The sequence below is a fragment of the Falco naumanni genome, chromosome 9 (genome assembly GCF_017639655.2).
Source record: "Falco naumanni isolate bFalNau1 chromosome 9, bFalNau1.pat, whole genome shotgun sequence".
NCBI classification, from domain to species: Eukaryota; Metazoa; Chordata; class Aves; order Falconiformes; family Falconidae; genus Falco; species Falco naumanni.
This window is the reverse complement of record NC_054062.1, coordinates 28,332,238-28,344,423: the sequence shown is the minus strand read 5'-3', so window position 1 is coordinate 28,344,423 and position 12,186 is coordinate 28,332,238. Positions and strand designations below refer to the sequence as shown.

The 12,186-nt window shown below is 43.5% G+C and overlaps 1 protein-coding gene across 5 annotated transcripts in view; it reads right to left on the bottom strand.

Annotated features, from left to right (window-relative positions):
• Positions 1–12,173, bottom strand: part of PANK1 (pantothenate kinase 1) — a 38,320-nt gene extending 26,147 nt beyond the window's left edge. Inside the window, exon 1 of one of the 5 annotated variants that reach the window (XM_040606487.1) lies at positions 12,055–12,173. Coding sequence is in view for 3 of the 5 variants with exons in the window: in XM_040606489.1 (XP_040462423.1) it covers positions 1,262–1,517 (256 nt within the window). In the remaining 2 variants the exon portion in view is untranslated. Of the gene's footprint in view, positions 1–781; positions 914–1,261; positions 1,542–12,054 lie in introns of those variants that run through there. The other 4 variants (XM_040606489.1, XM_040606483.1, XM_040606484.1 and 1 more) reach the window with 4 other exon arrangements.
• Positions 12,174–12,186: the final 13 nt, after the last annotated feature.

Here is a 12,186-nt window from a genome sequence, read left to right as displayed (position 1 = left end):
GGTACGTGTAGCTCAGCGAAAACATTTAAAAAGCCAGAAAAGGCACTGGCTAGTAAGTAGCCCTGTGAAAGCTGCAGCGCTTCAAGGCTGTTTCTATTTTGCTCTGCTTACACGGAAAAGATTTCTAAGTACTCATTTCAAAATTAAGAAAAAAAAAATCCAGAGTAGCTGAACGCATACTGCTTTCTACTGAGCAGGAACATCTTTTAAGTTTTGGCAGCAGGTAGCTGTCATCCTGACCATCCTTGATTGCCCTTTTGGAACATGCTGAACTTGTAACAAAGCAGCAAACATTTGTTGGCTTTATTTAAAAAAGCTACTGAAGGGAGAGCGCAAAGGAACAGAGTACTTGTTCCATGGGATTGCTCTACTTGTAGAGCTCACCATGGAATTCAATAGCTCTGTACTGACATGTAAAAAGTTGGCTATGATCTAGTAAATAAAAAATACTGTTAATCAACAAACCTTGCAGAATTAAGTACATTACAAATATGGATGCCTGGGACTCAGCCTTAAAACATGAAGCAGAGAGCCAGTTCACTAACACTTCGCAAACCAACTAACCAAAAGCCACAGGGGATGCCCATAGGCAACGTATTACCAATTTATCATGTTTGCAGCACACTCCCCCCCTCTCCTACCCCCAGTCAGAATACTTTGCCCTCAGCTGCCAGGTCTACTTCTTTTCGGCATTCTGACACAGTCCGGGGATGTGTCACGCACCCAGCCCGCGGTCCTCCCCCAACGCACACGGCCCGACCCCCGCCCGGGCGTCGCTCACAGCGCTGCTTGGGCACGATCAGCTTCATGGGCGCGGCCGGGAGGCGGCGAGGCCGGCGGGACCCTGGGCGCCGTCCGACGCGGTGCTCGGCGCGGCACGGAGCTGGTGGCACAGCGCTGCCGCCCGCCGCCCGCGTTTGTGCCGGGCCGCCGCTCCCCGCCCGCCGCCGCCCCATTGGCGCAGGGCGGACCCGGCCCACGCAGCAGCGGGGCCGTGTCCGGGCGCCGCCGCCGCATTGGCCGGCACCGGGGGCCCTCGCTCCGCCCGCCGGGCGCGCCGGCTGTGGGGGGGTGTGGGGGCGCGGGAGCCGGGCGGCGCTCCGCAGGGGGCGCGGCGCAGGAGCCGCGGGCGCGGCGCCGGGCGGCTGCCGAGGCCCGCCGGGCCGGGCCGGGCTGCGGCAGCAGGGCGCGGAGAGGGCCGAGCCGAGCCAGCGCCGCCCCGCAGTGCCGCCGCGCTCAGCCCGCCGCGCTCAGCACTTACGTGGCCTGTGCCGCCGGCCCGAGTCCATCCTCCGGCGCAGCCTGCATTTCTTGGCCGGCGAGCCGTGGCTGAGCGGCGGCAGCTCCGGGCGGAGCAGCAGCGGGTGCGGCGCCTCCCCGCAGCCGCCGTTGCTCAGCGGCTGGCTCGAGGGGTGGAAGCCGTTCTGCAGCAGCCCGCCGAGCAGCGAGCAGGAGGCGGCGGCGGGCGGCGGCGGCCCCGCCGGGGCGGCGGGCTGGGCGCGGAGCTGCTCCCCCATGGTGGCAGCCGCTTCTCTTTGTCTCCCGGCTCAGCTCCGGGTGGGCGCGGCGGAGCCTCCGCTCATGCCGGCGCCCGTGCCCGCAGCTCGGTGCGCTGGGGATGCGGCGCCCGCCCCCCCGCCGGCGGCGGCGCACGGCGCAGGCGTCCTGGCCGCAGCGCGCTGCAGAGGGGCGGCCGCCGCCCTCAGCCGGGGACGCGGCGACCCCCCCCGCCCCCTGCTACCGTGCGCGTTCCCGGCCGCCGAGCCCGGCACCTGCGGGCCTCCGTGGGCAGCCCCGGGCGAGTGCCGGGGTGGGGGACTCGGGGGGGGGGGGGGCACCCACTCGCCCGCTGCGGGCTGGCGGGGGCACGGTCACGCTGGAGCTGGCACCCGGTGCCGTTCCGGCGTGACTTCGCTCCCGTGGCTGGGCTGGCCGCCCCCGTAACGGCCGCGGTGTCGCTTGCGCCGTGGGGCACCCACGGGCACACTCGTGTCACTCGTGTCCCCACGCCTCGGGGGCCGCCGTGGGCGCTCCCGGGTTGTCCCGTACCGCGCACAGGTACCTGCGCATCACCGCCCTCCCCCAAATTTCTGGCTGCCTTGTCACGTGTTCCCTCAACAGCTCAGAGGGACCAGCGTGACCTTGAACGCGTCTGACCTCATGCTTTTTTAGTACCTTGGCTTTTCCCTGCGCAGCATCGATAACCTTGTGACTGGGATTGACTCTGTGACCACTGAAACATCCAAGCGTGGAAACATTTTCTGAATTAAATGTATTAAATATCAAGTGGACACAAACCAGAACTGGGTAAACTGTGCTGCAGCGTCGCGTGCATACTTGAAAAGAAACACTAACTGAATTTTCCTCTGCACATGATGGTCATGTCTTTATACAAACTGCCAGTCACTGTAAGGATGACTGTCCTTAAAGTAAAAACAGGTCACATATTGGCTCCTCCTTACTCCTAAAATTAGCACAGGACACAGGCCCTCCGCTGTAAAACACCTACAAAGAATAAAGTCATTCTAACTGCCTCCAGAATGGGATACGGTACTAAGAAATTGCTTCAAGAAAGGTAACACAACATTCTCTCCACTTTTCAGCTAGGACCAGAACATTATGTTTAGGTACCTGGGAGCAAGCCACAGAAAAACATGGGCATGCAGTTGGGGAAATGATGAAAGTGTGTTCGCAAATCCAGAACAAGCAAATTTTCTTCCTAAAAAACAGTAACCAATGTTCTGAAGATTATTAAAACACTCTAAATTGTCCTCATGTTCAAATGCTTAAGCAACTGCTGAAATTGCCAGCCCAAAAGTGATTGCCCTAAGGAGGCTTCCTTGGAAAGAAGGCAGGCTACATACATTTATTTCTAGAAGATGTAGTACTTCCAAAACTGTAAAATTCTTTGAGAACTCCCTAATTTACTGAATTATGTTTAAACTATGTTTAAACTGGTTTTCTGGAAGGCTGCTGCCTGGACTGGTAGGGACCTTCATACCACTTGTTTGCAGTTCAGGCAGCTGGCTGGTTATGCTTCATGAACTTTCCTTGTTAATTTAGACCTCTCAGGCCATGAGGAATCCTTGATGCTACTGTCCCCAGCTGACAATGGTTGTCCCCTTCTCCATCCCTGACAGAGAAACCAACTGCGCATTCAGCCAGCCCCATGGAGAACGAGGGATCATTCCTGCAAACCTGTTTTTCTCTGCAATTGCAGCATAACTGAGAGCAGACATATGGACAGTTCCTGTACCTTGTCTGAAGGGTGGCAACTTTTTACCCTACTCCAACAAAAGCAAGACCACCTTTAATTGCACACTTAAGACTCTTTGTGGCAGGATACCAGTCCTTCCACTGATTCTGCAATGGAATAATGTACCTGTTTCAAGTACTGTGCCCAATTCTAGGCGTTAAACTTTAAATGAAAACATCCAAGTTTTGGTCTAGGAAATGAAAGATTTGAAGGGCTATTCAATTCTGGAACAGGTAATAGCAAAGGAAATACATCAGAGTTGCTGAGAAACAAGAAAGAATTCATACGTGATAACTGCAGTAAGGGAAATTCACTTTAGATACGAGGCAGACATTCCCTAGAATGAACTTAGACAAGCGTTAGACTGCACCAGACAACTCAACTGTCCATTACTGCAAGTATTTGGGAAAAGTTAAATATCTCTGAGAAACAGTCTAAGCAGAGCTGATCCTGATTTGGAACAATAAGAAGGCATGGCCTAGACACCTTTCTGAGGTTCTCTCCAGTCTTTTATTTCTGATTAAATATTCCCCTAATATTTTACTGTAAATATTGCACAATTATGCCCAGGACAGAAGTGGACTAGACTGTGCTGAATAGAAGTAGTAGGTCAGGAAAATAGTCAGGATATGGTCCAAATCACTGACAAGTTCAGGAGCAGCGTAGACCAATACCATGTAAAAACAACAAATGTCACCTCAAATAATGCTGGATAAATTACAAAACTGAAGAAATGTTAAAGGCTGTACAAATTAATTGACAGTTTAATATACAGGGACAGATTTACTTCTGAGTGTGCAAGTCTCCCTGTTATTCAAAGCTCTCCATCAGGACTGAATGAGAACACTTTCCAAACTTTGTGTTGTGTAAAGATTGTTTCCAACCAATGTGCTGCTTTATCAGAATGATTTTAGACTCTTGTGCTGATGAGTATCTCATGAACTGATTTCCGCACTACAAAATACCATCTTTTTCTTAGTATTTTTGTTTACACTTGTTTAATTTTGGAGTGAGCTTTTAGAAAGGTATTGTATACCCTCTACATTTTTGATTTCAAATTCTTCAGCTCTTCCGCAATGTAAACTAAAACAAAGGGAATAAAATTAAGACTAGTTTTAATGTATTATGTGATCATCTGTACAGGTTTAAAATGAAGGAAACTCATGTCCTCAGGTGCATATAACATTGCTTATTTTGGGCACAAGCAAACTACAGTGCAATCCATTTGGCATTCACGGGAAAAAGTCCTGGACCTTTTGCATTAATAAAGTAGAAACTGAGAGCAGATGAACTGTTCGTCCTGTTCTGCATCAGCTGAAAGCCACAGGTAGAATCACAGCACCACATTTCAAGAACTCATTGCCTGATGTAGTGATGTAGACAGCCTGTGCTCTTCTAATATTCTGCACAGGGACTAATTTGGTGATGTGAAGGTCTCACATTATACTCAGTATTTGAAAATCTGGAACATCTTAGAAAACCATAATCCAGAAGAAATATGACAGAATTGATAACGTCACCTCCTCAGAACAGGACAAAAAGTAGAAATAAAACTGTCCTGCTAGTCTCACAGTTGAGCAGTTGGCTCAGGACCTGCTGTCTGCTGGATTTTTATCCATACTATTTATGAGACTGCATCACAGTAAAACTGGCTGAAAGCAGGTATTGTTAAAAGGTACTGCACTCTCTTGCCTTCGTACCACATATACACATTCAGTATGTTACTGCCCACTCTACATCCCTTCTATATTAATTTATGTTTATTTTATATATATTGAAGTTGTTGCAAACCAAGAACATACAACGTCTGTCAATGAAGTCATGGCATGTATTACAGGTGCAGCTTCTAACCCTGTGGTGCAACCAAAGTAAATTTTTCATCTTCCTTTTATCCTGACTTTCCAAACAAACCCTGTGAGCCAGTTCAGTTTTCAGTCTAACTTGCAAGGTAACAATCCAGCTAGAGGTGCAATACTGACAAACAACATGGAGGATGCTTCCAGTTCTTTCAATATAAATGTTTACTCAGGATTTGTCTTCCTTTCTGAACAGGAGTAGGTAGAAACTACTTGTTTATTTTGAAATATTTTCTTATGTATTTCATTGTAGCATTTCAGTGGCAAAAGGACTACAAACACAGTACAGAACACAAACGGACTCAGAACAGTGAACAAGTCTGCTGTACTGACTCACTGCATATTACATTACACATTGGCATGGCAAAGACTTCATGGATTATTCCATACCTGCCTGCACTTCAGACACCCAGCTTTCTATCACCTCTTATTTGTTTTTAAGCACAGAGAGCCAGGCTGCAATTCCCTAACTCTGAGTCAGCTTCAGCAAACTAATGACTACCTTGTGGTTAAGATACACTGCCACAGGATGAAAAGTGCTGTGCTCCAGCCCTTACAGTTTCAAAACCAATGGGGCTATAAAAAAAAAAACAATCCAACCAAAACCCCCCATCCTTTCAGGTATGTTATCATCAGGCACCTGGCCTGAAAGTTTTAGGAACCTATGAAGGTTAGCTCATCTTCCCTCATTCTGTGGAGGTCCCATATCCCTGATCTGAGGCTAAGCTAAAATAAGCATCAAACAGGTGCAGTCCACATGTAAATCCATTATCTAAGAACAAAAAAAAATATCTTACACAGCACCAGTGTTATTCTAATTTAAAGCCAGCCACCTATAAAGCTGTGGTCACATTTTGGAGAGAAGAGGTAATGAGGAGCATGTACACATCTTTTCAAATTACACAAACTGTATTATGCAATGCAAAGAGTGTAATTAAACTTCTGGCATAGCTGCCTGCAGATTTATGTTCAAGGGGTTGCTGGCACTCTGCCATTCCTGTTTATATTTCTATTCAGGTTACTTCTATGTTCATTCTCTTTCTATATTACCAGACAGTCATACTTAGTTGTTATTCAATTTTCCCTCTTTCAAAATAAAGCAAATACAGTACAGCTTAATAAATGAACATAAAAATATTAATTTTTTTATTTTTTATAAAAAAAAATACCTTGCAAAAAAATCAGATACTGTTGATTTGTTTTAGGTATATTCACATCTCAGACATACCAAAAGGAAAATCCCAAGTCTAGGAGTCCAGTATTTCTTCCAATTTCTTTTCAGAACTGGTAAAAAACCCCATACTTCTTTGGCATATGCAGGACCTTTGGTAGACACATGTTTAAAATGTATTTTAATGCTCTTTTTCCCTTACTTTAAATTGCAGGGCTAGAAGACCAACAGTCAAACATAACTATATCATGACAAATTACAGATGTGTAAATCAAATGGGACAAAACAGGTCTGAAACCACGTAGAATTCTTATCTGGCAAATGCAATAACAGAGTATTTAAAAAGGGACACAAAGGGCTCTAGTATTATCAGTGTGATCACAGAAAAGCTAAGCTTTACTATGACAACAGCTAGCTAGCCTAAGAATTCTGCTTTCCCAACAGAGAGAGGGGAAACTGATTGCAGATGACAGAGGAAGTGAAGGTCATAAATTTAGTTGTATGCCTAAATCTTTGTCAAATGGAGGCCAAGAAAGATTGAGTCTACCAGTTCCTCCCCACCCCACCCACCTCCTGGTGCAGGCCCTTTTCAATTACGCCTTCTGTCACACTTAAACAAAACCTGTGGATTTAATGAAGAAAAGCCCTGCTCCCCTGCATAGGGTTGAAGCTTATCTCCCCTCCGCTTCTATCAAGGGCAAGATGGAGCAAGGCACTCTGCCTAAGCAGGAGCTTGGCTTTGGCAGTTGAACAGCCCTTGAGGAACATTCTCTTACTTCATTTATTACAAATAGGGCATAGGTAGATCTCCTGGCCTAAGCATGAAGCTGAGTATCCAGGCAAGGCAGTATGAATGCTAACTGGAAAAAATTGTCTGGACTAGGACATGACTTACGTATCTAACAACAATAGCCAAGACTAAGGAATAACAGTCAGAAGAGCACATTGGTGTAGTCTAGTCTTACCAGCTTGGCCATCCCTGTGGTCAGACTTTGCAGTGGCCCAAGTGGTTTCAACAGTTATCCCCTGGCAGTTCTGAGATGAGGTTAGAGATTGTGGTTGCCATCTTTCATCCCAACTGCAAAAAAGCACGGAGCAGTCACAAAACAGTGAGAATCTTTTCCTTCTAAAGCCTTCCCTGCCAATGCCTCCCTTTCTCTGAGTCCAACTAGACAATTCCAATTTAATTCACAGGTGCATATACTCTCCACAACTTTAACCGATCCCTGGCAGAGCTGTTGGTGTCCTTCTTTTATAGGAAACAAACACCTTTAGTGCCTTAGTTCAGACATTTCAAATACAAGTCCCCAAATTAGTAAACATTTAAAATCTAGTCTTTGATTATTGCTTAGGAATACAAGTCAGTGAAGATAAAGTAAATGTTGGAGGTGAATCACTTTGGTTTTTTTTCCATGACCTAGCTTCTATTTTGCAGAGGGTTTGTAAAAAAGGAAAAGCCAGGTAATAGATTCAAACTACTATGTATGTAAAAAACCTAAAAATCTCATGTCAAATAGACTCTCCTTTGCCCTACCTCATGCCTAAATATTTGCCTCAGTGTACTGCTGCTTATCTTTAACTATTAAACTTAAATATACAAAATGTAATTGGAAAACATGTAAGTTCACAACCCACTCATTGAGAAATACTGTTCATCATCATAAAAAATGGTTGCAACAAGTGGCAGAGCATTTAGTACAGAAAACAATGGCCTTTGCTCCTGACTGCTCCCCCATAGACAATTACCCTCATTTACAGCCAAGCAAAACCAGTATTTATACGTACATGTCTTCACTTTCTTTTCAACTCAGCATTTTTATATGCTGATACATAATGCCATCAAGAGGGAAGTGACAGTTTCAAAACAAGCACTTCAGACAACAACAGAATGGCTGACATGTACAGAAGACTCTCTCTTCCTCATTCAGCACTGCCACATCTGAAGAGGAAGATAAACCGGTCCTCCTATGAGTACTCAGCTGCATGGAGATTTTTTACTTGCATCGGTCTGTACTCCCAGAGCTTAAATGCTGACATGAAATTCCCACGGATATCAACAAAAATTACTAATTAGGTAACAACAGGGAACCAGACTTTCTGTGACTGCATGTGGAAGAAGAAAAAAGGCATCTCTCTCAACTGTTCTAGCTAGACACACATACCTCCAATGCAGACAAAACTGGCTTACACCTCTAACCCAGGAGGAAACACACAGTGTCCATCAGAGGGCCGAAAGGACACAGAGCTTTATTTTCCTTCTTCCAAACTAGTCCATAGATGGAAAACAGTGTAAAATGGAATCACACCACACCTTTGGTATTTCTCCTCAACCACCTTCAGTAGCAGGGAAGTGTATGTCTGAAAGAGCACTGAAGCACAAGGCTAAGTCCAAACACTACAACTAATCTAGAATTAAAACTTCAGTACTCGAACAATATGACATTGCTTTTAGACAGATAAGACAAAGATTTGCTTAGGTTTTTGATGCTGAAAAAGCATTTAATATGTCCCTGTGAGATTAAACTGAAACGACAGACAATAAAAGTCAAATGCTAATCCTTTTAAAAATATCTTTTTTATCCATGTTTGCAAAGAATGAGAGTCTTGTGTAGGAAGGGGCCGTGCTGTAAGTGACAAATTTGCTCCTAAAGGCTCCAACTACCTAGTATCAAAGATGGGAAACAACCAAACATTATGCTAACATTGGGTTGGTTTGCCATAGTTACATCTTCTGTTATTTCTGGGACTGGTGACCTTTTAGAGAAAATATTACAGTGAATGGTCTGTTCTGTGCTATGCATTTTGTTTTGTTCAAAAGGCCAATTTAGAGCTTTCAGCTTTTTACAAGGTCAATACAAACTATGCACACACACAAAAATAAACACAGAACTATAACCATAGACATCTGTCTTCTCATTAGATACTTTGTGAAAAAAAACCCCAAAACAAAAAACCACCAAAACTCAAACATAGAAAGTAACTTCAAGTATGTCTCCTGCATAGAAAGCAACTTATATTTCACTGCAGGAATCTTAGTGTCACCAAAATATTTGTTTTCTTGTAATAAAACCTAACTAATACAAACACACACTTGGTCTAATGGGAATTTAAGACTCAAAGAGACCGTCTGAGTCATCAAAACAAGGTCTTTGAATCAATGATTAACCTGAAAGGGTCTAAGAAACATACATGCCAAGTACCACTGAGCACAAAAGATTTTGTATTATCTCGTAACATATGCCTGAACACCTTGGGACAAAAGTATTATTTTGATACATATAAAGTCCTAATTAATACACATTTATTGTTCTTTTAAACTCAGAATGATAAATCAGACTCCTTGATCTCATAAACACTGCTAACCAAATTTGTCATATTTATCCCTAATTTTGACATGAAGTCAGATAAAGAAGCTACACAGTTACTTTTGGTGCCAGCAATTTCACACATGGGAAGAGAAAACAAAAGCATTGTGTATCTCCTGTAAAACAGAGACAAAGATACCTTTTTTGCTTACAAAACCACTGTATAGCCACTGAAAACAAAACTGAAAGGGCTAAGACACCTTCTCATACTTTTTGCCTAACTGCTCTAAAAGTAGCAAGCATAAATTAATTTGCTTTTCCTTCATTTATAAAATTTGCTTAAAATACCAAGAGACACGTATCTTATCTTCATTCCATCTCCTCTTTGAAGGGAGAAAAGAAAAAAAAATAGAACAAGCACACAAGCCAGAAAGGAAGGCACAGCCACCTCATCAGATGAAGGTATGAGGAAAATACTGCTGCAGTGGTTATAAGACATCAGTGGTCATGGACCGCAAATACCAGAATCCTCACTAATTATACAACATGATCTTGTCTCCATTCACAGACACAACCGCAATGTAGTATAAGCTGGAATTGGAACATCTGACCTAAAATCATAAACCAAGAAAGGTCATCTGATTTATGACCTCCTCATTATTGCCAGTTTTCAGACCTTAGATCCTCCCAGAATATATAAAGCAAGCAATGCTTATATAAACCAAGTAATTTTTTGAGCGGATTGATTTCCACATTTTGAGGCAACCGCAAAGAGCACTGGATCGGCACATCATGACTGTTTTCACATAGGATTAGCAAAGACTACCTAATCAATGAAAACATTTTTTAAAAAATTGTCTCTTTCCTGCAGAGGGAAATCAGGCTGGAACCCTAGTTTCAGTGAACTAGGAAGTCTGTGCTTAAAACAAAACCCCCTGATTCTCTGCCTCTATTCACCAACCAAGTTTAAATTTGATTATAAGCAGACTGATTTCAGTCACAGCACAGACTAGCATAAGGGAAAAGGAAGAAGACATAACATAGTTCTGAATTTAAATAATTTGCAGTTTAGTGCTCTGTCAGATCTTCAGACACTTCAAAAATTGTGAATAACTGCTCTTCTCACCTCCCATTTAAAGAAACAAAGCAACAATGCTAAAACAAAAAGTAGTGAGAGAGCCCAGAACAGACTTGCAGACAGGTCTCACCTGCAAAATGAAACCCACATTTGGATCATTTGACCCAAAATGGAAATTAAAATACCCATGCCCCACAACTGGAAAATTTATTTTCCAGTATTCCAGAGACATTCTCAGATTTTTAACTCATTTGCCTAGGCAGGGTCAGTGGTGAAACAGAAATCTGAAAGACTTCTGTTTGAAAAACATCCAAATATCTTGATCTTCTTAAAAGAAACTCCCTTTTTTCTCAGCCAGTCACAGATTAAAGAAACAGCTTCAGTTCCCCAGAAGTTGTATTCTCAGCAAAATTGGCTATTAATCTAGCAATGCTTTGGGTTGGTTGATTAGCAGTCAAACATTTCATTACGTTTCATCAGACAGAACATGCTGTCTTTATTTGATATGGCAAGGCCCTGTAAAGATTCCCTCATTCTGCTTATTGAAAACAGGATCCATTTAGGTTTTAAAACCAACCAAACAAAAAACCCCTTTGCTTGCAGTTTCAGCAAACTAACTCATCACTATTAGCTTCCTTTGTTGAAGCTTCTTGAGCCTATTAGAAACATACATTTTCACTCCTTTGACATTTTGCTGTTCTGCTTGTAAAATTCAACGAAAAGCTACCTATTTATCTCTGCATGTACATCCACATATGTCATTTGGCCGTTACCAGCGTGATCAAAGTTCTAGGCACACAGGTTAGTGACCTCAAAACATGCTGTTTGAAGTTCTTGTTTGACATGATTTGTGTTACTCTCTACGTCAACAGTTATTTCATCTGTTCTCTACTATATATACAACTGAGCAAAATAAAGATAACGGAAACTACTACTCAATGCAGTTTTCTTAAGACATTCTCCTGTCTCAGTACAGGAGTAACTTCAGCTATACTAGCAAATAGCCCACTTCTTAAGAATAAGGATTTTTAGGTATCTGCAACAAACACGAATAATTTCTAATGTTACTAGAAACTCCCAATTTAAGAATCATATAGTTGAGAAACATGGAACATCTCAATAAAATGTGCCAGACTTTCCTCTTTGATACTTTACCTGAAAAGCATTTAGAACTATTACAATAAAATTGTGTCCCATATTTTCATTGATGAATGTCCAACATGGAGGCAACAGCTGACTTCTTTATAGAAGAATATATGTATAGCCAAACGAAATTGGGTTCCCAGCAATCAGGAACACTGAGCTACAATATGAGTTAATGACACAGAGGAAAGACAGCAATGAAGGGAACTGGGAGGGGGAAAGGGAAAGATGAGCAACAGACTTGCCTAATCAGAGGCCAGAAATCCCAAGTTTGTGGTCTGTGTTCTCTTCCCATCATAGGCAGGCACCGGCATTAGCTGTGGTTTCATGAGATCAGACCTGCATTGTGATACTACCTTACAAACTGCAGCCGAGGA